This window comes from Lonchura striata, chromosome 1 (genome assembly GCF_050655825.1).
Source record: "Lonchura striata isolate lonStrDom1 chromosome 1, ASM5065582v1, whole genome shotgun sequence".
Taxonomy (NCBI): Eukaryota; Metazoa; Chordata; class Aves; order Passeriformes; family Estrildidae; genus Lonchura; species Lonchura striata.
The window spans coordinates 77,955,063-77,978,944 of NC_140703.1; the positions used below are offsets into that span (position 1 = coordinate 77,955,063).

Sequence of the window (23,882 nt, forward strand, 5' to 3'; positions counted from 1 at the left end):
CTCTCTCGCCGCTCCCGCCCTCCCGCTCGCGCCTACCCCGCGGGGGCCGTCACGTGACGCGGCGGGGGCCTGGCGGGCGGGGCAGGAGGGTCCCGGTGGGTCCCGGTGGGTCCCGGGGATGCGGTGGCGGCTCCTGCTGCTGCTCAGCGCCGCCGCCGGCTGCTGCTGCTGGGGCCTCGCCGCGGGCAAGACGCTGCGGGGCGGCTTCGCCAGCGCCGCCGCCCGCCGGGAGCCGTGGCGGCCCGTGGCGCGCTTCCAGTTCCACGGTGGGTGCCCCGAGGGCAGGAGAGCGGGGCAGCAGCGGCTGTGCCGTCCTGGAGCGGGGCCGCGGGGAAGGGGCGGCTGTCAGGAGCCGTTGTGGCGCGGGGGGACCGCTGGCGGCCGGAGGGGCGGCGGGGTGGGGAGCGGGCTCAGCCCTGCAGCTCTCCGTGCCTCCCTACTGCTCTCCCTCGCGCTCTCCTTCCCTCTTTTCCGCCTGCTCCCTCTCCTCTGCCGGCACGTGCAGCAGGTCCGATCCGCTGTCCGGCAGCGCGGGAGCGGGGCCGCTCCTGCCCGGTGTCCGGGGCCGCTCCTGCCCGGTGTCCGATCCGCTCCTGCCCGGTGTCCGGGCCGCTCCTGCCCGGTGTCCGGGGCGCTCCTGCCCGGTGTCCGGGGCCGCTCCTGCCCGGTGTCCGGGGCCGCTCCTGCCCGGTGTCCGGGGCGCTCCTGCCCGGTGTCCGGGGCCGCTCCTGCCCGGTGTCCGGGGCCGCTCCTGCCCGGTGTCCGGGGCGCTCCTGCCCGGTGTCCGGGGAGCAGGGCCGCTCTCACTGCGACACATCGCTCCTTCCCCCTTGGCAGCGGTGCTTTTAACGTCGCTGTGTGGTGACACCGCGCATCAGGATGTCAGATTCTTACCTGGTTATTCCCAATGGATTCTTCCCTGGTTATTCCCAATGGCTTTTCTTTCCCGTTTTAAAAACTCCTTGTTAGTAAAAATTTCTGACTGTTAGTCAGTAATTACTTAGTAATAATTCCTGGCTACTGTCCTGCTGAAAGAGAGCCCTGGCAGGGTCCCGCTGTGCTTGCTAGAGAAGTTTTACTTAACAGAAGGAGCTGTGTGTGGCCATAACAAGTGCCATGTCCAGAAAGGCTGTGCTGGTCTGCGTGCTTTTCCTGTGTGCTCAGCATTTCAGTAGCTTAGGCTGTGTTTTTCTTTCCCATTGATCTTCGTGGCAGAACAGTTCTGCAGAGTGCTTCCAAATCTAACGGGAAGCAGGAAAACGTGACATAAGCAAAACAGAGTTGGAGCATGACCTTCCAGTACTGAATGAGAAATGATAGGGTGGAGGTAGCTTATTAAGTGACTTGAAAGCAGTTAATTAGCACTGTCCTAGAAGTTAACTGAACAAGTGCTCTAAATAGATCTGCAGGAAAAAACACACTGTTTAAATCTGAGAAAAGACTGTCAGAATTGAAGATGAGTGGTGTAGGTCTTCAGATATAATTTGTAAATTGATGTTGCATATTTGCATATAGAAATACTTCTCTTTCTGCTTGAATACCAGCAACTATTTTGGGTCTTAGTGAAGATTTCCTTAGAACCTTCTGTTAATATTTTTAAACTAGTTCATATAACATTTTACTGACTTTTCTTCTCCGCTAAATTCTACCTTTTAATTTAGGATATTCCCAGGTTAAAGAAGTCTATGGCAATGTATGAAAGAAATTATGAATGCAAGTTTCAGGGTTATGGAATTACTCAAGCAAGATAAATTTTGTCAAATTAGCTAATTATAAAATGACTAAAATATTTCAGTGTGTCAAGATGCAGTCTATAGTGTCAGGTTTCAGACTGAAAATAAGTAAATTTAGATTAGGTATTAGGAAAAAAATATTTACAGTGAAACTGGTGAAGCAATGGAACAGGTTGCCTAGAGATGTTGTGGATGCCCATCCCTGGAAGTGTTTAAAGATGGGCTGGATGGGGCTTTGTTCAACCTGATCTAGTGGAAAGTGTCCCTGTCCACAGCAGGGGGGTTGAAAACTAGGTTGTCTTTCAAGTCCCTTCCAACCAAGACCATTCTGTGATTCCACAGGTAGCTTGGCACATTAGAGAACACTTCTGAAGTTTCATTTTCTTTGCATCAATTTGTCATCAATCTATCACCTATTATTGAGTGTTTTAGCTCTAATCCATCCATAACTTGAAAGTCCATTCACATAAGCTCTTCTGGTGTTGGACTTAAGAGCTACCCTGTGATGCTCAGAGTCATGCCACAGAGATCATAAAATACTAGGCTTTGAAGAAGTTATTGAGACTGTCTTCAACTTGAAAATAGTAAAATTTGGGGTGGGAGGGGGGAAGAGAAAAAATGTTATCTGGAAGTTTTTAAAAACTTCTGTTTTAAAAAAGAGGGGGGAGGGAAGGTTGTTTGTAGTAGAGAAGGTTAATGACACATGGGCTGTGGTGAAGGTTTGTTTAAATACCATCATAGAGAATTGTACATTCACTGGTTTCTTAATGAGAGACATAGAAATTGTTTCTGAAAGACCATAAATACTTCAATTAGGAAGTAGTGGTAAAAAATTAAGGATAATGTGAAGCTGTATTGGAGCTACTTAAAAGAGAAATCTGCCACACTTTTTGCTTTTAACTGACATCGAGACAGAATAGTTGATTTTGTTTTTTAAATATCAAGGTGACCATGCTCTTCTGTGCGTCAGAATCAAGAACACAGCAGTAGCTGTGGCAAAAGCAGCTAGACTTCACCTCTTTCAAGGACAGGAATGGCAGAAGCTGGAGAACAGTGTCCAAGATCACAGCTGTACAGAGAAGTTCTCTAAAGCTCAGCTGACAAGTGAGTTACTGGATATTTTTCTCCTTACAGACTTATTGTGTATTTAGACCTCTGTTCAGTTATCTGTGTGTTTAGACTATTCATTTCAGTGAATTTGGGCTTTGCATCAACTAGGACTTTGGTCTTCTACAATTAAAAATACTACAAGGAAATAAAATTTCTTTCTTTGTATAACTTCAGAAGAATTTGTTTGCAAGTTATGATTTAATGTGTGGCTGGAAAATTAAATCCATGACTAACAATGGCTTTAGTGGAAACAACCAAACTTTATGACCAGTTCCAGTTCATGCTTTCACTGTTCACAACTCAGAGTACATATTTGGATGAAGTTCTCATTTAGTTATTCAGTACAGAGATTTTTTTTTTTCACTCTGCTTGGAGTAAATGTCTTTCTTTTTGTTTGTTTTTTTTTTTTTAATCTCAAATTTTCTATAAAATAGATTATCTTGGGTATGAGAGAGAATTTACAAAGAATACCCTTGTATAAGAAACTGAAGAACTAAAGAATCTGTATGTTTGAGACAGATGATTGACTTGTCTGAGTTGTGACTTGCTATAGTTTGAATTGTGACTTTCATTGCAGTGGAATATAAAACAAACTAGAGGCAAAGTGATGGAACCTGCTGCAGTTGCCTCTAAACTTCTGAAGCAAATGCTTGTAAGGTGGGAGTGTGTAGTCCTAGTACAAAGTAAACGGGTAATTTTGTACCTGTAAACCTACTCTTTCACTACCTCATAATAAGTCTTTATTCTCTGCAAAACCTAATCTGCATCATGCTACCTTACTTTATAGTTTTCCTCTATTATAACTTAGTGGTATTTCACCTTTTATAACTGGTATTTATTACAGAATCTCACATTCAGTTGTTTTTAATGTTTGAGCTAAGAGTTATACCAGTATAAAATATTTAGATTGTATTTCTTATCTCTTGTTTACAAAGGAACATTTCTTACAGGAGGTTCCTGTTCTCCAGTTTCATGGAAATGGCATTTTTCAAAGCAGAGAAAATAAAAATAAAATTATATTCTCATGATAGCACAAATCTGTCGTGCTTTGATGTATGTTAGAAACATGTATGTTAGAAATTATGTATGTTAGAAAATTTCTAACATGCCAGAAAAATTTTAATACAGTATTAAATATTAACTAATCAGGATAAAGCTTGAGTATCCATCTAAATGTGGAAGAACAGTAAAACACTGAAGAATTGAGTTACGTAACTAGAAGACAGACTGAAATAATAAGTCAAACTTGTTCTAAATGTTGTCTACAAAATATTTAGGGAAAATGTGGTTGTATGTTTGCAGCTCTTATTTAGAAAGGCCTTTCACAAAAAAAATATGTTTTGTGGATTTTTAATGAAATTTTTCTTCATCCTTAGCCTTTGTCATGTTTACCTATTAAGGTGAATTATTCTGTTATTGTTATTTCTCCTGAAGAGAAATTATTGAGCTGACTAGCACTGAAGTTCAGTAGTCAATGTGACAATGCTTGTATTTCTTACAGTTTCAGCCAAACATAGCCACAGGTTTTATTTGCATCAAGACTTTGTTTTGAAGAGACTGCTTGGTTAACTTTGTTTTTAGTCAAGAAATAGTGGTAAAATAGCAAGTAGATGAAACATGAGTATCTTACGTAGTTGTTTTTAAATGTAATCTGATTTTAAATGCGCAGTTTGATTACACAATGGTTTCAGATCTTTACTGTCAATTGAAATTCAGTATGTTACAGTTTGGAGAAGATCCTGTGAAATAATACTGATTTGCACCTTTAAAGCATGCATGGTGCTGTTTACTGAGCTCACATGCAACTGTTTCTGTTTGGTGTTCTAAATCTCTTTGAAAGCAAAGTCAAATAAATTTCACAAAGGTATTTTTCATACTGAAGTACCTGTTGGTTAGTACAGAATAGCTAATCCTGTCAATTCAGAACTAGAGGATGGAAATGTGCTAAGCAAGGAACATAGTTTGCACTTTCTGGCTTCTGGAAGGAGGGAGCCCTCCCAGCAGAGCTGAAAGGTGGGATGCAACATCCTCATCAACCCCTGCCCACACCTACTTGAAACAAAAGCTGAAGTTGGAGGTCTGATCTCCGGTGTTATGGATGGTTTTCAAAACTCAGTCTGTTTTCTACTGTGTATAGTTTATAACCTGTATATGATGGTGTGGATTTAAGTTTTATCTTCATTCAAAGATGTATTTTCTAAAACCAAGCTAATCAAATATTTACTCCTGTTTTTTTTTTTTTTGTTTTTGTTTTCTTCCAAAGTGACTGTGAACCACACAGAACAAAATCTGACAGTGTCCCAGATTCCTTATCCGGAAACATGGTATGTGTTTTATGTAGACAAGTTTACCTGCGAGGAGAATTATTCTGAATCCGAGGATATTCAGTTTGAAATGGTCTTACTAAACCCAGATGCAGAAGGGAATCCATTAGATCACTTTAGCGCAGGGGAATCTGGTAAGATTTTTTTTCTTAAAATTAGATTTGTAAGTTAAGGATCTGATTACTCAAATCAGTACTTAATGTGCTTGGAAGAGCATGGGGAATGGGTAGCAGAGCCTCTTATATTTTATATTCTGTTTTTTTACAAGGAGTAAACTTGAGTTCATTTTCTGTCATCACAGAAAAATAGCTTTGTTTTCCTAGACTGACTTTCCAAAACTTGCCTAACTAGAAGTGTAGGTGCACAGGGAAAGTCAGTGTTAAAATATTTGCTGATAGGTATTTTGAGCATGTTGAAATTGTAATCGTTCACTTTAATATAAACTTAATACCTGATTTCAATTAATTAGTGAAATTCCTTAATTGTGTGAAATTTGATTCTGTGCAACAAGAGTACATGCACAATAAAACATTTTGCCAGTAAAATTTCAGTTCAGTGTTTAGATCATTATAAGTGTCTTAGTCACATGCTGTAGATAAGGTTTGTCTGGCCTGATATTGTTATTATAAGAAATGTAATTTTAAATCTTTAAACATCCAAAGAAAAACTCAAGACATCAGCTTAAGGAACACCTGCATAAAATTGTATGCTTTGGACAATCCAGCCTAATTATTCTTGGTTGCAGTGAGGAGCATCACTGCTCTGGGAGGCCTCCTAAACATGTTACTCACCTGGGTGTGTTGTGAGGGAAAGGCTCTGTAGGCTTAGTCTGTACAGAGTCTTAGTCTGTACAATCCTATACAGAGTGAACTTGAATATACCAAGGATGAGCCTAATTGCTGTGCTTGGAATCAAATGCCCTGCTGTCACTCGTGACCTCAAGAACAATATAGAGGGAACAAAGGCAGCTTAGTTTTTGAAAGGAAGAAAATATCTGTCGGAATGTTTAGCAGAATCTGCAAGAAAGTAGTACATTAATAATCTGTATTTCTAGGGTCATAATCAGACTTAATCTCGCTTTAACTTCTTAAATTCTATAAACTTGCCAGTTTTTATTTGGTGAATTTGGATTTCATAAGTGAATTCTAGGTTAATTTACTTACTCTCAAAGAGGAGTAATAGCTGAAGGAGTAATTGCTAAATCAAGGGGTAAAGCAGTTACGTGGCATCATATGGCCCACTAAAGTTGATGTAGACACTTCCTACAGAGGCATCTCAGCTCTGCATTAATTCTGTAGGAAGACTGAGCACTGGGAAGCAGAACTCCGAGCAGCTTATATGCTGAGTAAGAAGGTGTGTAAATGTGCTAGATGTATGTATTTAGATCTAACAAATAGGAAACAAGATGAGCTGTACATGCCATGACTTTCAGAGTTGCAGAGGAGCACCTCTGTTAATTCAGAATTAAAACCTGCATTGTTGCCATGAATCCTGAAGCTACATGCACTGGTCTCCTTTCAAAGAGCTGAGGAGCATTTCATCTCTCTGTCTTTCTCTCTTTTTTAATTTAATGGATCTCTGGGAAATAATCTTTGCCATTTTTTCATAGAAATTTAGAATGAGAGGGTATCAGAGGGAGGATCCCGCTTCATTTCTTGCTTATTTCATGCAGTCAACTAGAAATTACATAGTTGCAGATGGTTTTAGTTAGGTCTTCTTTAACTTTAGTTACTTTAGGCTGTGGCACAGGACATCTCAAAAATTAAATGAATAATAAGGAAAGCATGGGAAAGCACTTGAGGCTATCACCTTGTGATTAAGATCTTTGCCTTCAGTGGTGAGGGGACCTGACTTCTGATCCCTGGCAAGTAATTGTATTTTATATAGTACGGGTCTCCTACATAAGATTTGTCAGTAGAATCCAGGATTTCTAAAGGCAGCTGAACAGGTAGCATTTTGAAGAGCTTTGAAGTAAGATATTTCAAATATTTGACTTAGTCAGCTAGGTTCTTTGAAAATCAGGAAACTTAAAGGAGACAGGTTGAAAATTGTATTTTTTTATAGTTGGTTCACAGTGCAGCTTTTTCCTATCCCCTTTTGGCCTCAAACCAATAATCTACACTGTCTATGGCTGGAAGGAGCGTTCTATCATAAATGCTTAGTATTTGTTAAAAGCTAGTTGATTTTACTAAAGAGTTTTCCAAGAGTTCTCACTCATCATGGCGAGAAATAACTTACCTACAAAGTCCTTGCCAACTTCAGTTGGTATCTTTTGAAGCAAAAAGACAGATTTGATCCATACCATATAGATAGATTTGTCATTGATAAATCATGCTAATGTATTGGTGTACAAGAGAAGCAGAGTGGCCTGGAATTTTTAATCTCCTTAATTACTTTATGGTCTTTTTCTCCCATTTTCCTGTGTGTATGTTCAAAATGCTTAATGTCAGTCACTATTCAGAACTCATCCAGTTCTAATGTTTTTCAGCTCAGATATTGAAATGTGTATACTTATTCTTCCCAATCTCTGGGGGGAGCTGTCTGGGCTGTCTGGGACCTTTTACCAGAGTTATTTTGATGCTGGAGAAAAAGCCTTTTTTAGAATCTGATTCTATGGGCACCACATTCAAGGAAGGTTGGATAATGAAAACAAGTTTTCTATGAGAAATGTTTGTTTACCTGTTTTTGCTTATATCTCTCACTGGCTTTGACTCTTTGGGAGCTCCTGATGGGGTTGCCTAGCTTACTGACAAAAGAAAAGATTTCCAGGATCCAGGTCTTAAGGGAATCATTTTACCAGACTACTGCCAGGCTGAAAATTAGAGGATTTCTGTTTTATAAATAATCTAAAAAAATTGGGGATTTTTTTTTTTTTAGACAAGTGCAAAAGAAGGCATGCTAAGAACTAATTACTGTTTTCTGTGCTACTTTTCTGTATCTGTAAGTTTTCAGACTTGATCAATTGTGCTTCTTACACTGCTTTATGTGGAGGAAGAGTGACACCCAGTGGTTAAAAAGATTAAATAGAAGTCTGGGGTTTGTCTCGCCTCGGATTGTGCCTTTACAGAATCAAACAAAGAAGCAAAAAGAGCTAAAAATTAGTCCTTTAATAAATGTATTTCTTACTAATCAGATGAGATACAATTGTTTTGTGTGTATCAAGAAACTTTGTCACTCTATACCAGTCTGGTAATTGCTGCAAACCTCTACTCAGAAAAAGTATTGTTGATTAAAAACACTTTGTTAGACCAAATAATAATCAGTTATTTGATAAAATTCACCGATTTTCTTGGATAAAATTGACTGAGATTTAGACCTTTTATGTGTACTACCACTTTTGGGTAACAGTTGCTAAGTATTTCCTAATGGTTGTATTAATCCTAAAGATTGTAATGATTGTACTGTTTTTTTGTTATTTGCTCCTAGTAGCAACATTTCTTTGTAAAACTAAACTGTATTTTTTTTTCCACAGGATTACATGAATTCTTTTTCCTGCTTGTCCTAGTATACTTCATAACTGCTTGCATATATGCACAATCCCTGTGGCAAACAATTAGGAAGCGTGGACCTATGCATGGTGTATTAAAGGTGTTGACAATTGCATTACTGTTGCAGGCTGGTTCAGCTTTTGCCAACTATCTGCATTTTTCAAGGTACCTTTGTTCCTTTTCTCCTTTCAGTCTTTAAACTTGAAGAACAATGTGTTGTAAAGATCAGTACATGATTTGCCTGGAGGGATTGTGGCAAAATATAAGACTGACTTTTGAACTGCATCATTACCTAAATGTACTTGTGAGGGAGAACACCCATTTAAGACACACCCACTTAAAAATACAATCTTTTTGTTCTTTTTTTCAGTTATTCTAGAGATGGGATAGGAGCTCCTTTTATGGGAAGTCTGGCAGAATGTGAGTCTGTCCCCTGTTCCTTACATATTTTACCCATGAATCTGTATAATACATTTAACAAATGCTGTTGATGGACTATGCTAAGATATTGGATCACGTAATTTGATTTTTAATATAAATACTAAAAGTTACTCCTCCAGGAAAAAAAAATGTTCTGTGTGTTTACAATAACTATATTGGAAGTTACAGATCTCTGATGTTGTTTAGGATTTTTCAAAGGATTTTTTTGTCTCTAGATTCCTTGTTACAAACACTTAAAGACATGAATATCAACTGAGCAGGTCTTTCAATACATTGAAGAGTTGTGTGGAGTCAGATCTAGAAAGCCAAGGATTTTAGGAAACTTAATCATATTTTATAGAATTTGTCATTTCACTGCCAAATTTAACAATTATTAAATAGAAAAGTATTTTACAGCACAAATTTTATGATTAGCATGGTGCAAAAAATGCTTACGTGGAGGTTTGGTGCTAACAAAGCATTTTTCTCCACTCTATATAGATATTCCAAGTTCTCACTGGAATAAACTCCTGTAGCATACCTTTCCAAAATGCACTAACTTAATCTTGTTCCATTCTTCATTCTCCATTGTTATTGGGTAGTTTAGGGTTGTTGTTTTGTTTTTTTTTCCTGCAGTTCACACTTGAAGAACTGGAGGTTTATTCCAACCAAATACATTTCCTTTTGACTGGCTTGAAGCAGTGCAAGAAAGTAGTACTGCAATAGTGTGATAGTGATGGGGAGTAACAGCCTATACAGAGAAATATTTCCCTTTGTAGAGTTCATTTAGAAGGCTGCAGTTGGAATTATCAGCCTCTTGATGGCACCTGGCACCACAATAATTGCCTCTTTCTTGTTTTAACCATTTGAGCTGGCAGCTCCTTGCAGCCACTCCAGCAACTGTATAATTAAACATTCCTTCTCATCTCATGAAATGAAATAAAATGGAGGATATGGAGGTAGTCAAAACTCCACCCCAGTGTTAACTATCCAGCCAGAATTTCAGAGAGAATAGCTTCATGTTAAATTTTCTTCATATGTGTTGTAGTCAAAAAGCCCACTTTTATTTATATAAGATTAGAATGAATATTATTTTTGAATCAATAGCTCAGTTTCTTAAATTCAGCTAGGAAAGTTTTTGCTTTCTTACTGTCTCTGAAGTTAGTGGTTTCTAAAACAGTAAGAGAGGAGAAGAAATAATAGAAATGTGGACAGCTTCAGTGGCAATTACAGTTCTGAATAATGGCTGATGACAAGTAGTATAGTTTAAAGGGAAAATATTATACCATTTTTCCTATATGGCAGCAGAAATCTGAGTTAAAAATAAATTTTAAAATTTCTGTTAATTGCAGTGTGGCCAGAATATCTTTCTAAAAACCTGTTCAGATACCATCTCAAGCAAGATAATGTAGTCTTTACCACGTATAAAAAGCTGATCCTCAGTCTAATTAACCACCTAACCCAATCGCATGAATCACACAAATAATGCTTACGCTCAGAAGCATTGCAAATGGTGTCCTCTTAACTTTGGGTAAGAATAAAATGTGAAAAGTCAAAGACTATTATTATGTATGTTGAATAGTCAAAAAAGATGAATTGTGATGAAATCAGACAATTATGGTATCAGCTCAGTAATGTGACTTTACACTGACCTTGAATATTGTGGGATTACTGTAATCTTTAAAATTTTTCTCACCCTTGTTCCTTTCTAGCAAAGTACATGGGATGTCAAAAATTAAGGCTGGTTGTGGATTTTTGTCTTAGACTAATTTATGTGAGAATCCACTTGAATTGTTACCACACTGAAGCAGAGCAGTACCTATATCCATGATATGATGGAGAGATGATGTCTGGCTGTACCTTATAGGGCAGCTTATCTTAAGGAACGACAGAAAAGAAAATGCTCCCCAGAACACACAGAATTATTCAGTCATTTTTCTAGTTTAGATTTGTGACACTGGTTTGACATGCCTTTATTTCATGTAACAATTCTTCTTCTAATGAGTACTGTCTCCCAATAAGATAGCATTGGAAAATAATTCTGTTACCATTTTTTTTGCCCAAAATCAGTGCTGGTTGATTTTATTAAAGAGTTACCAATTTTGTATTTACTAAAAGCTCTTGACAGATCTTAAACAGCAAAGGTGTCTTAATACATTAAGAAACATTTAAACTTGTAAACTGTGAGAATACCAAGAATATCCCAGGAGTTACATTCTGAAGTCTGATTTATACTCTTTATTTTGCTAGTATTGCTGGATGTCAGGGAAATATTGTAGATGATCTTTTGACACACTTCCCTTGAGTCCATATTAATTTCTGTATAGTGGCAACATTTCCTGTGCCAATATTTTTAGTAAATGAGATATTTATCTTTTTTAATACAGTCTAGTTGTATAAAAGTAGAGCTTTGCTTTTTTTTGTGATAGAAATATTATTCTGGTACCTGATGGTATAAGTGAAAATTACAATTAAGGAACAAATTTAATTGAACTAAAATATTAATGAAGCAAAAAAGGAAGCATTGCAGTGTGTAGTGCCCAGTCTCTAGTTTCTGAACCAAATTTACAATATACATAGTGTAAGAATCTGTTTTTCTTTTACATATCTGCTATGCCAGTATAGTGAGTCAGATCCCAACACCAACTTTTAAATTGTTCATTAAGTCAAAAACTTACCAGGTCTAAAGCTAACAATCACCTAGAAAGAAATCTTCAGAGTTTTCTACTGTCAGTAGTGCTGCAGCAAGCCTACAAATAAAGGCTTTAATATATCCTAGCTTAAAGTTTTCTTCGTTTTGATGCAGCTTCAAACACAAGTTTGAGACACTGATTAAGAATGTAACTTTATGGAGTATGTGTTAATTGTTCCCAAACAGAGGTAAAAATGGACATAGCAAAATGAGACAAAGGTACTTTGCATTTAATAAAATGAAATACAGACAAGTTGTTGATCTAAATGAAGTTTGTGTTAGGGCTATTCATTATATTTTCCCCTTTAAGTATCTCAGAGTGGAATTTGTCCTAAATATTTGTGCTTTCTTCTGGAAGCTACTGTATCCTCAAGACAAAGTGCAATTAATTCAAAGTACAATGTAACTATCTGATTTTTGAACTAAAGTTCTTCAGAGTGAAGAAGGGAGTTTATTTCACCATGTTACATATTTGCACTATGATTAACATACATATGATTTTAGTTATTTAGTATTTATAAGTCTATTTATGCAGACGGACTCCTGAGCCCAGACTACTCGAACACAAGAGTGGGATTTGGAAAGACATGGCACTGTGCCCATGTTCTTGCAGATCTAAAGCATAACTGCAGGAAAGCTGATAGTGATCCGTTTGGTCACTCAAAACTCCACAAAATAACCACATTTTGTGGCAAAGCAACCTAAACTAATCTAAATCATCAAAATTAAAAGGTGACACAGAGGCATAAGCATCCGCTCTTTGCGGGTATATAGAACATTTCTCTTTGATATAGGAAAAAACCCATAACTTTATTTTTGTTGTAATTTTATTCCTTTTTCTTTTGTTTTCAATAGTGTGTGACATAGTCTCACAGATACAAATGCTGTATTTATTGTTGAGTCTGTGTATGGGCTGGACAATAGGCAGAATGAAGAAATCTCATGGCAGACCTCTTCAGTGGGATTCCAGTCCAGCATCTACCGGCATTGCTGTAATAGTTGTTGTTACACAGGTTTGTAGTTCATATTCATTCTTACACTGAAGTATACAGCTGCTATTAAGTATCACAGAACTGTGAACCAAATAATTTCAATATTTTAATTTTATGAGGGAGGGAGTATCAAGACTCTAAAAAAGCCCACAGCATAATGTGCACCCAGTATGTCTAATAGGTAACACCACCTTCTTTTTACTTTAACAATTTAAGATGTAGCTCCACAGTATGCTTTTGTCTAGCAGTAAAACCACTAAAGAAGTTCCCACAGTTTCCCAAACTCCTGATTGTGCCAGTTGTTTGTAGCATTATGCTTTGAACCAGATTAGTGGAACACCCTAGACTGAAAGAAAAAAGAAAAAAAAAATTTTGCACAGTCATTTTATTGATCTGATTTGTAATGTGGTCCTATAAATAGTTGTAATCAGTACCGCTGAGGCATTGTGAACTATATTGTGCAGGTTGACAACCAGCAACATGGGAGGAAAGACAAGAAAAGCTGCTGTGACAAAGTCTTTGTCATGAAAACACGGAAATCATCAGTTCTCTCCTTTTGGAAGCACTCAGAGTGTCTAATAGTCCTTTCAATCAATATAAGGAAGGGAATTCTTGAAAGGTTCATGTGCAGGATTGGTCTTGCAAATACACAAATGGTCTGACATAATTTCATTCAAATATTTTCCATTAGTATAAATTAGAAAGTTAAGTAAACCAGTAACTTAAAAGTAAATTGTAATGGAAATCATTCAACCCTGGTGGTGCCTTTTGTAAACAAATTTCTTTAAATCACATCATAAAGACAAGAATCTGAAAACCATTCAGAAAGAGAAGAGCAGGGAGAAACTGGAGACAGTAATGAGGAAGAGATTATACTGAAGACTTTTGTGCCATTTGGGTAGTATCTGTAATTAGTGCTGCTTCTAAACTAAATAAGTGGACTTTTAGAACATTAAGAATAGCTGGGAGCTGGCATTTCGTGCTAATTAAGAATATAAACCAAAGGCTGTTAAGGTCAGCGTGACTGTTGAAATTTAAAGATGGGTGTCAAAATAAGATGGAATGAACCTATCCAGTACCAGAAATTTTACATGCTGGTAATAAAGAAGACTTCTAAAGATTTCATTTCATTCATGCCTCTGCACTTGTGCATATGTATGGGTGTGTTAATACTCTGCTGCTTGAGACTGGAAACTTTTTCATTGTTGTTTCCTTTTACTATACATAGAAAAGTAATTCAGTATAATCAGCTTGTTCTTATTTTGGTTGTTACTTACGGTAAAAGTGGGGCAGGCATCACACATATGAGCTGCTTCCCCCAAGACTGGTCTATTACACATCTTTAGGTTCTTGGAGCAGCATTGGAGCTGCCTTAGCACACAGTTGTCTATCTTACTTTTCACTAGTAAGGCACAGCTCTACCACATCTCCTCCTGGTACCGTTGGAAGTGTCAGGTTCTGCAGGAGTCTTGTAGGAACACAGTATGGATATTGGAATATGTCATGCCTGAGTGGTTTTGCACCCCCATATCAGTGTCTACTGTCTCCAGCAAAATTTCCCTCACACCTAGAGTACCCCTTCTGGAGAAGATATTTTCCATCTCATGGTTCAGTATATACAAAATACACCTCCTGCTAGATTTGTTCTTATTACAGCGTGCAGCTGTTGGGCTCAGGGAAACAGGATTTAGACAGTTTTTCACTGGTCTGTCCAGATTGACATGGGTGTTTGACCTGCTATAAACACTCAGTAGGCCCATTTAATGGCTAAAAATGTAAAATAACCTTCTTCCTGCTCTGATCTTTCCCAGAGATTCTTATGGGAGAACCAGCTTCCTCTTGTGCCAGAGATTAGAAAAACTTCATGTGGATAATCAGATGTTCTGAGGACTTGGTGTGGAGGCTACTGGAAACTATGTCCACTAACCTAATGCAGCAGATAGAGATTGCACCATGTTAATTTTATTGACATTCTCCCATACCTGTCCTCATCTTCAGGGAAGTCAAGAAAGTGGACAGCCTGAGAACACATGTTATTCTTCAACTTAAGTGCAGTTTTGACTAGCAAGCTATCTGAGCTTGTTTGCCTGCTACTAGTTCAAATTGCTCAGCAGATTTTCAGGGGTTTTTCTCCTCTTGGTACTGATGCTATGGACTTTTTCTTTTTGTTCTTTCAGAAGCACTAGCAATTTCCTGGGCTATGTTTATGGGTTGCCTTCAGTGTCGGTTGGACACAGTCTCCTAGTCAGCAAATGTCTTGTGGTCTTTGCAGCTGCAAAGAGGTAACATCTCAAAGGAGGGACAAGTCTGCTGTTTAGCATCTCCCTTTGCCTTAACTTGTTCTTTATTTCAGCCACAGAACAAAAGATTCCCGGGCGCTGGCATTCACTAAAAATTCCCACTTTCTGCTGCTGAGGCACAAACATTGTACAGAACTTTATTGATGGCAGGTCCTTCCCATCATATAGACCTGAACAGTTTCAGCTCTCAGGGCTGACCAGACTGGTCAGACTACTGGTAAGATAGCTTATTGTTCTGAAGCTGATCAAAATGGCATAGAATCTTACTGCATTAGACATCACCCTACACAGGGGTTCTTAGGTGTGCTCAGAATGAGCTCTTCCTCTGACCTTTAGATCTAAACCATTTTTTGCTGTGCTGCATTGCATGATATCAGATAACCGAGTTGTAGATATGTTTGGAAACAGCTAGTTTGCCTTGCTATTCCTTCTAATTTCCCTTTTGCTTCCCCCTTCCCCTTACCTGTCAGGGGTGATCTGTCCCATGAGAACCTGTCTTTGCTGGAGATTGATACGTTATCTTGGCTTGTCATAAAGTCAGTGTTAGCATTGTGAAGGGAAGGAGGAGTTCTACCATAATTGTTTTCTCATTACATAAAGGAAGAGTGTCTGGTTCTTCTTCATATCGATGTGGAGGTTGTGCTTGTATGTCTGGAACATCAGGATGATATCCATGGCCATCATTCCTCTAGTGTTTGAAGAGGAAGGGCAGTCCTGGACAGTGGTTGGTGTCCCCTGTGAGCCAGGGTAGGTCAGGATTATATATAGGTAAAGTCAGGCATTTTGAACAGTGTATTTTGTAAACAAGGAGATGGTCATTCGGTTTCATCTTATGAAGAAGCAGTGACTTTAATGTTGGACATATCACAGTGTGAGTCAGCTCTTTAGCTTCCTCTCTCATGCAGTTCTTTTGTCCACAGCCTAAGCACAGTTGTTCTGGATAACAATTAGAATTGTCCCCCCCGATTTCTTCTCAGAGCTCAAACATAATTCTGCTCACTGCCAGCAAAAATGTCTCTGATGTCTACTGCAGCATGTTGATGTTGGGTGTTTTTAAGTTTGTTCCTGATATTGCAACTAAGTGAGCTGATACTTGCCTTTCTGTGGTCAAAGTAAGGGACTTTAGGGTTCCTTGACCTTGATTTCTCAAATTTTTATTCTTTTTTAATATTTCACAACTTAAGAGATTTTAACTTCAACATCATGATTGCCTATGAAGGTTTTTCTTCACTGAAAACAGATTGTGTAACCCATTTTTACCTAGAAACACTTGATAGCACAGTTTCTATAGGATTCTGCTTTTCCCAGGTGAGAACAGTCTCAGCTCATAGCAAGGGCAATGATACATTTACTTTGTCCAAGTTTACAATGTGTTGCGCTGACACTCTGCCTTTAACACCTCAGTCTGCTTATTTTGGAATAATCTAATGAAGCTGAAGGAAACTAGACTTCTGTGATCTCACATTCCTGTCACCATACAGAGGCTTTGATCAACTGATGTTGTGTTGTTTACACTCTTTAAAGGGCTTGTCCAGAACACATTCTGCTGTCAGACACTATTATCCTATGAGGATTTGGGCTTTGTTCTCATGATCCCTTTACTCCAGCCAGCTCTTTGTCATCTCCCCGTGAAAGTGTCTTTTTTCTTTGCTGTTATTCTTGGTGTAGACTAAGGAAAATTCAGGCCTTCATGAGCTCTGGGTTTTAAGGTAAGGTAGGTTCCATAAAAGTGCATAAGGTAGGATACTTCTTTGAGTAGTATCACAGTTCTGTCTCCATCAGCCTATATGGCTTCTCTGCAGACACTCAAGTCAGGAAGATTCTATACGTAAGTTCAGGGAGTCTTTTATTTTCTTAAGCAGAATATGTACAGTCCAGGGAAGTTCAATAATTTGGCTGTTCTCAAATGTAAATATCAAAAGGGAAAATGCTCACAAGACTGCCGTGATTCTCTAACTGGTAGAACCGTTGTTCATTGTCTGAGCATGTTCTACCTGGACTGAAATAACTCCTGTGATAGGAACTCATCAATTTCATGCCAAAACTAGTGCTGTAGACACAATGTTACCAAACACTGTGCTATATCTCAGGAATTTGGGAGCAGTTTAGTCTTACTTCAGCCTTAATCTTTGACAGAATTCTCAGTCAAGTTACTCGATCATTTAAAGATGTTTGCTTGAAATTACTTTTTTTCTGAGCATTATGGTGAGAACATTCAATGCCTGTTGGTCAGATTGTATGCTAGTAGTCAGTGATGTAGAAAACCTGCATGCTTTACATCTGTCCCTCTCCCATCGTTCCATTTTCCATCCAGGTGGTTCAGGAGTGCCTGAAATGAGAGCAGCTGTGAAATGACAGGGCTTTGTCCCCCGTAGGTAAGGGAGGGGGGAAGCAGGGGAGTACTTTGAGGATATTCTAAGCACAAATTATTCTAATACTCAACTCTTGAGACTCAAGGCCACCCACCTTTGGAAGGCACAGGTGGATTACACATTTTTTAAAGAGTTAATATTAGTAACCTTTTTGTCTTTATGTAGTGAGAAAGCCTTTGAATGTGTTCAGAAAGGAATCTGACTAATTTATATTTTTAAATTGAGCCATACAATGTCTGCTGCTGAATACCTTCAGAGCTACTTCATTCATCAAATTTGCCTACCCTTCTTTAGAGAGCCTGCTTTATTAGGCACCTGAAGCCTCAGTGCATGTTAGATATGTGCAGTAGGTGGACTGGATTCCAGTGTATATTCAAGTTCTAAAATGCCATTCAGCTGCTACATAATGCTCTGAGAGTCTAAACTTTGTGTATTCTGATTTATAATGTTAGCATTCCCAAAGTCTTTAAAAGATGTTCTTCAGCAAGACACATTTTTTTTATGCAACTGGTTGGTGCCTGCCCTCTTCACAACTAAGATTCAGAAACTAGCTGCTTGTTTGTCTGTTTTTCCTTGGAGAATATAGTTTCTCACAGTGCTCCCAGAAAGTTGGATTCCACAACAGATGGATACAATGCTGGGAGTTAAGGAGGAGGTTACTATCTTTTATGTATTTATCTGTTGGCTTAAGTGCTTGGCCAGATGTTGGAATGGCATTTGGAGCCTGTGACACTCCCTTTCCTAGACCCTAGGAGGCTTCTGAGCCAGGTGTTTGCAGAGTCAAGCTCGCTCACAGTTTCTGACCTTGCTGATGCTGAATTCTTTTCTCCACAATGGCACAGCTTCAATGGAAGGGGTGGAGAGTGGCCCACCCAAGAACACCCTATAGCCTGGCAGTTGCAGCACTCTCCAAGGAGGTGGGAGATGTGAATTGGATATCCTTTAGGCAAAGAAGGGAATTGTGGGAGATCCAAGTTCAACCTGGGTGAATGCTTGAGCCTTAAGGCTATTGTATAAAAGGGGCAGCAGCACCACCCTCTTACTTCCCCATCTTTGAAAAGAAAAGTGAATCCTGTTAGGATTTTGAAAGAAAAGGCGTAGTCGCCTGCCTTTGAAACAAGCTTTACAGGTTGTGGATCACAAGTGAAAGGAGACACCTCCCTGTAGCTCTGTGAAATCATTTCAGTGGTCTTTCTGCAGAGTAGGACGAGTATGCAGGTGATTATTTCAGATTTTTTTCTAAGGTGTTACATTCCCTCTATCCAAATTAGAGTAAACTTTAACTTGTCACACTTTCTAAAAGTTACAGAATCCAAGAAGTGAGACACTGTTCCTGCCAGTTGCAGTTGGAGTAATAGGTCACAGAAAAAACATTTCTGACTAGGGTTTGTTGGGTTTTTTTGCTTAGCATGGCAGTCCCTAACAAGTAGAGTGGAGCATTACCAGATAACTTAGTCTGTGATGGGAAGGTCAGTTGAGAGTTAATGTAACCTGGTTTACTCTAAATGCCCTTTGCTGTTGTTCTTTTTCAGAGCGTTTTGTTAATTTGGGAGCAGTTTGAGGATACAAATCACCACAGCTACCATTCACACCATGGCTTGGCGAGCGGGCTGCTCATTGGCCTCAGAGTCTGCCTAGCTCTGTCCCTGGCTGCTGGGCTGTACCAGATTATCACAGTGGAGAGAAGCACACTGAAAAGGGAATTCTACATCACCTTTGCCAAAGTATGGGTTACATCAAGCAAACCGATCCCTTTGTCTGTAAATATAATCATGGTGTGCAGTTGACTGAAACACTAAACACTTTCCATAGAAAGTTAGTGTCTGATTTGATTACATTGCACCCTGTCATCATACTCTGAAGTAGGCATTTTAATTTGACAAGCAGTATAGAGCTTTTTAAAATAGAAATCCTACCTTTCATTGTGTGGTTTTCGTTATGTTGATTGAAAATTAAACAATGGGTTCATAAAATAGACAGAAATGTAAATGTAGTTCTTGTAACTGTCATCTCTTTCTTCTAAGCTGGCATGTAGTCATTTTACAACTTACACTCATCTTCTTTTTTAGGCCTGCATTCTCTGGTTTCTGTGCCACCCATGTCTTGCAACCATCACTGTAATATTCAGAGAATATCAAAGAGAAAAGGTATGTACAGGCAAGATAAAAGAGATGAAATTTGAATAGTAGTTGTTCTTCATGTTTAATGTTTGTTAGCAAACTCATGCTCTTAGGCTGTTAATCCTATGACCCCAAAGCAACTTGAAAAGTCTTAGTCACACAGCTCTCATTGATGCTAATGTGAGTCATATTTTACAAAGGCATACAGGGCTCAAATCATCTAAGGGTAGTCATTTCTAGGTTAAGGGAGGGAGAGGGGGAGATTGTTAAGTCAAAGGAAAATGTGGAGGGGGTGTTTTGTTTTATTGTTTGCTTGTTTGCTTTTAATTAAAAACACCTTGGATATTCTTTTAACAAAGGGAGTAGAAAGATAAATCAGTGGATTTTTTTTTTGTTTGCTTTTTAGTCTTCATCCTTTAAAAGCTTCATGTGGCTAAATAGGTCAGGGAACCTGTAGCTGAACTGTATTCTTTAGATCAAGAAGCGTGTCCAAATATGTTGTTTGGTTTGTAAGCTCTAAACAGTTAAAAACAAAGGTGGACTCACTGAGTTTCTTGGTTGCTTAAACATATTGTGGACTGGAGAACTCTGTGTGTGCAGCCTGCCATGTTCAGATGAAGTGCACCACTATTCTCAGGTGATTGACTACCTCATTCCAGCATAGGGTTTGCTTCTTTTCTTTATGCTTATAACATCTGTGCATCTGTATGCAAATATATGCAGAAAATGAGCTTTTATTTGTGTAGAGGATATGTAAAGGGGGAAAAAAGTTATATATAAATAATGAATTCTATGTTTGATTTACAAAAAAAAAATGAAATCTAGGCGGAAAAAAATTGCTTCCTCTAGAGTTACTAATGAAGAGACTTTTTGTTTTGTTTGATGAAAGCATCCTCAGGGCAGGAGGACAGTCTCTAGATGTAGGATCAATAAAGTAGTATTTTTGCAGTATTTTAAGCTTACTAAAGGAAGACTACAATTACTCTGCTCTTGCATTTGAGCAACTTTAACCATTATATTCATACACTATGATAATTCAGCCATATTTGCTTCTTCAAATGCACCTCAATAGAATAAAATGCACAATCAATAAATACCATAATTATTTAAGAAAAACATGTATTTCAGAGGACTGCCTGTACGTAAACTGAAGACTTGTGCTTTCTCAGAAACAAGCTACACCTTTAGGCATTCAATAAATACAGCCTTACACAGCTTTTGCAGATGAAGAGACTTGAGCTGAAAGAGATCTTGCTAAGTGAAATTGATAAATCGCTGTCCTCGGCTCTGTGATTATGCTAGTGCAAAGTGTTTCCAAGCTTTCTTTTTTTTTTCCCCCACTCTGTTTGTTGTAAGAATAGAATATCTAAACATCACCTCTGCTTGTGAAACTGCATGGGTGGTGAATTGCAAGTCTGAAATTCCCCAGAACAGAGACTGCCAGAAGGGTTATGTGACTTGCCCAGGGCTATCTACTGATTTAAAAACGCCCAGGTGTGTGAGTCTGATTCCTGAACTTAAAATGCATGTTCAAATCTTTTGTAACTGCAGCAGTATTAAATGGTTTAAAGTTAAACCTCAAGCACTCATGCTGATAGAAATTTATTGTGGCTTGTTTAGTGAGAGGGTTTTTTTCACTTACTATTTCTTTCTCTCTTTTTTTTGTCTCTAGATTATTACCATAGGTGTTATCCTCTGTCAGTGCATCTCCATGGTTATCCTCTACAGACTTTTTCTATCTCATAGTCTATATTGGGAAGTATCTTCATTGTCATCAGTGACATTGCCACTGACAATATCCTCTGGACATAAAAATCGACATCACTTCTGAGATGTTTAGGAAGAATACATTATGTAATAAATGTGCAATAATGACTTAAATATACAGATATTTTTGTCACAAGTGTACGATACATTGGTTTCACTGGAAAACTGAGTGATAATATCAAAGCACTTCACAGACCTTTGGTCTGACAAGATTCCTAGATTAATGTGTTAAAAATATTGTGGAGTGTAAAAATCCATATTTTGAAGAGTTTTATAGATACTCTTTAACAAGTGTTGCTGGGCTGTATCACAGAAGAGTACAATGAATCTTTTCTTTCCCATTCGCGGACACCAAAAATGCCATTACTTTGTGTCAATACCAGGTTTAAAGGTCTTATAAAATGGAGTTCTTAAAACATCTACATGCTCAAACAAGTTTAAAATAGGACAGTTGTGAAACTGGTGTGATGCATAACGATGACTAAAAGGGGTTTTGTATTTTTATGCTTTAGAGAAAATGCATTTTATGTATCAGTGTAGAAGATGGCGAAAGAAAGAAAGGAGAATCATCTAGAAAACATATGTAAAATGTTCACAACTGTCTGCAAGAAACTTTCCTTTATCATGGGTATAAAAGAAAAGCCCTTTTTTTGCATCTAATGTTCATACTGGTTAAAATCCTAATGGGAATGTAAATAGGGTTTATGTCTTCCTTTTTAAAAAAAAAGAAAATGTAACTAAAAATTTCATCTGGTAACCAAGGTTTGAACAGTTTTTGAGGCTTGGAATACATAGCAACATGAAGGTAATTAAAACAGCAGCCTTGCATCTTTTAAAGGAGGAAAAAAAAGGCAAAGAAAATGGAATGGGTGATGTGGTACTAGAATTTTAATCCTGATATAATTCATTTCTGTTACATTGAGGATTCAATCATAATTAAGCCATATACACAGATTAAATTAACAGAAGCATTTCAAATAAATGTTGGTTTCAGTCATCAACTACCCATGAATTCCTGCCCAAGGATACTTAATCAGGATTAAATTTTCTATGAATAATTGAAAAACAAAATACTCACTGGATTTGTTATAATCCATGTTGGCACTGGGTTCTAAGTAGTTGCCATCTTCCATCCATTGTAATAAAGCCATTCTACTTTGTGATGCCCTAGCATCCAGAAAGCTAGTGTAAATATATACTTTATTGAAGTGCCTATTTATAGAGTATGATTAAATCATGCTGACTTTTTTTTTTTCTTTCATAATAAGAGCATACCTATTGCCATTGTGAGTGAAATTTTTCATTTTGGATTTAGCTTAGTTTAAACTTCATACATGTGTGTTTCTTCACAAAATGATTTTATTTTCTAGTAAATCGGTGTTGGTTTCTTCTTGACAGTGTGTATTCAATTATGTCTCTGTGAAAAAGTGAAGACACTGGTTCTAGCTTTAAAATAGCCCTAAGATTCCCATTTATCTGCCTCAGTTGTGAGCATAGTTGAAACATAAGTCTGTTCCATTTTAGTTTAGAGGCAAAACTAGGTATTTGCCTTTGACTAAGGCAAAATGGCAACATGACAAAGTTGCTCATTAAATCATCTCCTTTCTTATTGTTTGTAATTCAGATCAAGAATGGCAGGTTGAGGCTGGAAAAGATGAGATATTATGATTTCACACCATATTTAGAATGATTAAAAGATTAATTATTACATTCCTCTGATAACCACATAAAAATATTATTGGTTAAAACTTCAGTCTTTATTTCCTTGCTTATCTCTGTACTTTTCATCTTCTCAAGAAAAAAACCATTCTGGTTGTGATAAGTCTCCAATAATGTAGTAAAATAGTTCTATCTGTCCTCATGTATAAGAATTCAAATTCACATATAAAATAGAATTTTCTGATAGGCACAAGTACTGCTTTACAGTTTATGATCCATCATGATAAAAGTTTTAATCTATGCAAAAAAACCTCTATGTGACTTTCAGAAGAGGCACTCCATTTGTTTTGTTCTCCAGAAGTACTGTCTTACTTCCTGTAGTTCTTCTGACTTGACTTGGTCAGTAGTATGATACCATTTACCTTATTTTCACTTTATAGATACATCCCACAACAAATCATGGTGCATTTGGGCAAGCATGAAACATAAGGTGTTGTCTTTTGCATCTTTCCCACATTGCCCCATAAGTTAACAGGTAACATTAGTTTCTTAGTTTGGCATTGGATCCAGTTACTTGGAAATAAATTTTAATTTTGCTATTAATGTACTGTAGCAATGAAGTATCACTTTTTCATGGGAAGCAGTACAAAGGGTCTCTTAGCAGATAAGCAGTGCTCACAAGTTTGGTGTTATTAAATAATAAAACAGTATGTCATAGTGAGGTACTGTAGAAGTATGCCACTATGACTGCAGTAATATTCAGTTAATTTGGTGCAGGATATCTCGGGGAGGTGGGAAATCTTCAAGTATGACTAATGGACAAAGTCTCATACTTAACCTGTACTCTGCGTTGTAACTTACTGCCTCTGATCATGCCTGAGGAGTGGTTCAAGTATGTAAAAGTC

General features: G+C 38.0%; 1 protein-coding gene across 2 annotated transcripts; it reads left to right on the forward strand.

The window, feature by feature from the left end:
* The first annotated feature begins 41 nt into the window (after positions 1–41).
* GPR180 (G protein-coupled receptor 180) lies at positions 42–23,071 on the forward strand. 2 transcript variants are annotated; one of them, XM_021530314.3, is made up of 9 exons: positions 45–266; positions 2,679–2,837; positions 5,107–5,301; positions 8,640–8,820; positions 9,026–9,075; positions 12,623–12,780; positions 18,964–19,155; positions 19,501–19,578; positions 21,224–23,071. In XM_021530314.3, the coding sequence occupies exons 1-9, from the start codon at positions 119–121 to the stop codon at positions 21,380–21,382; spliced, it is 1,320 nt and encodes a 439-aa protein (XP_021385989.1). In that variant the 5' UTR covers positions 45–118; the 3' UTR covers positions 21,383–23,071. The 2 variants fall into 2 exon arrangements, with proteins under 2 accessions (XP_085437391.1, XP_021385989.1); XM_085581265.1 differs by lacking the exons at positions 18,964–19,155; positions 19,501–19,578; positions 21,224–23,071 and adding an exon at positions 13,224–13,573 and having other exon boundaries at positions 42–266.
* The last annotated feature ends 811 nt before the right edge of the window (positions 23,072–23,882 follow it).

What these genes read in the sequence shown, in the direction of transcription:
- GPR180 (XM_021530314.3), top strand. Translation starts at nt 119, where the DNA reads ATGCGGTGGCGGCTCCTGCTGCTGCTCAGCGCCGCCGCCGGCTGCTGC. An exon ending in CTTTAGCGCAGGGGAATCTG is followed by an intron (nt 5,302 to 8,639) that starts GTAAGATTTTTT and finishes TTTTTTCCACAG; the next exon opens with GATTACATGAATTCTTTTTC. An exon ending in TAATAGTTGTTGTTACACAG is followed by an intron (nt 12,781 to 18,963) that starts GTTTGTAGTTCA and finishes GTTCTTTTTCAG; the next exon opens with AGCGTTTTGTTAATTTGGGA.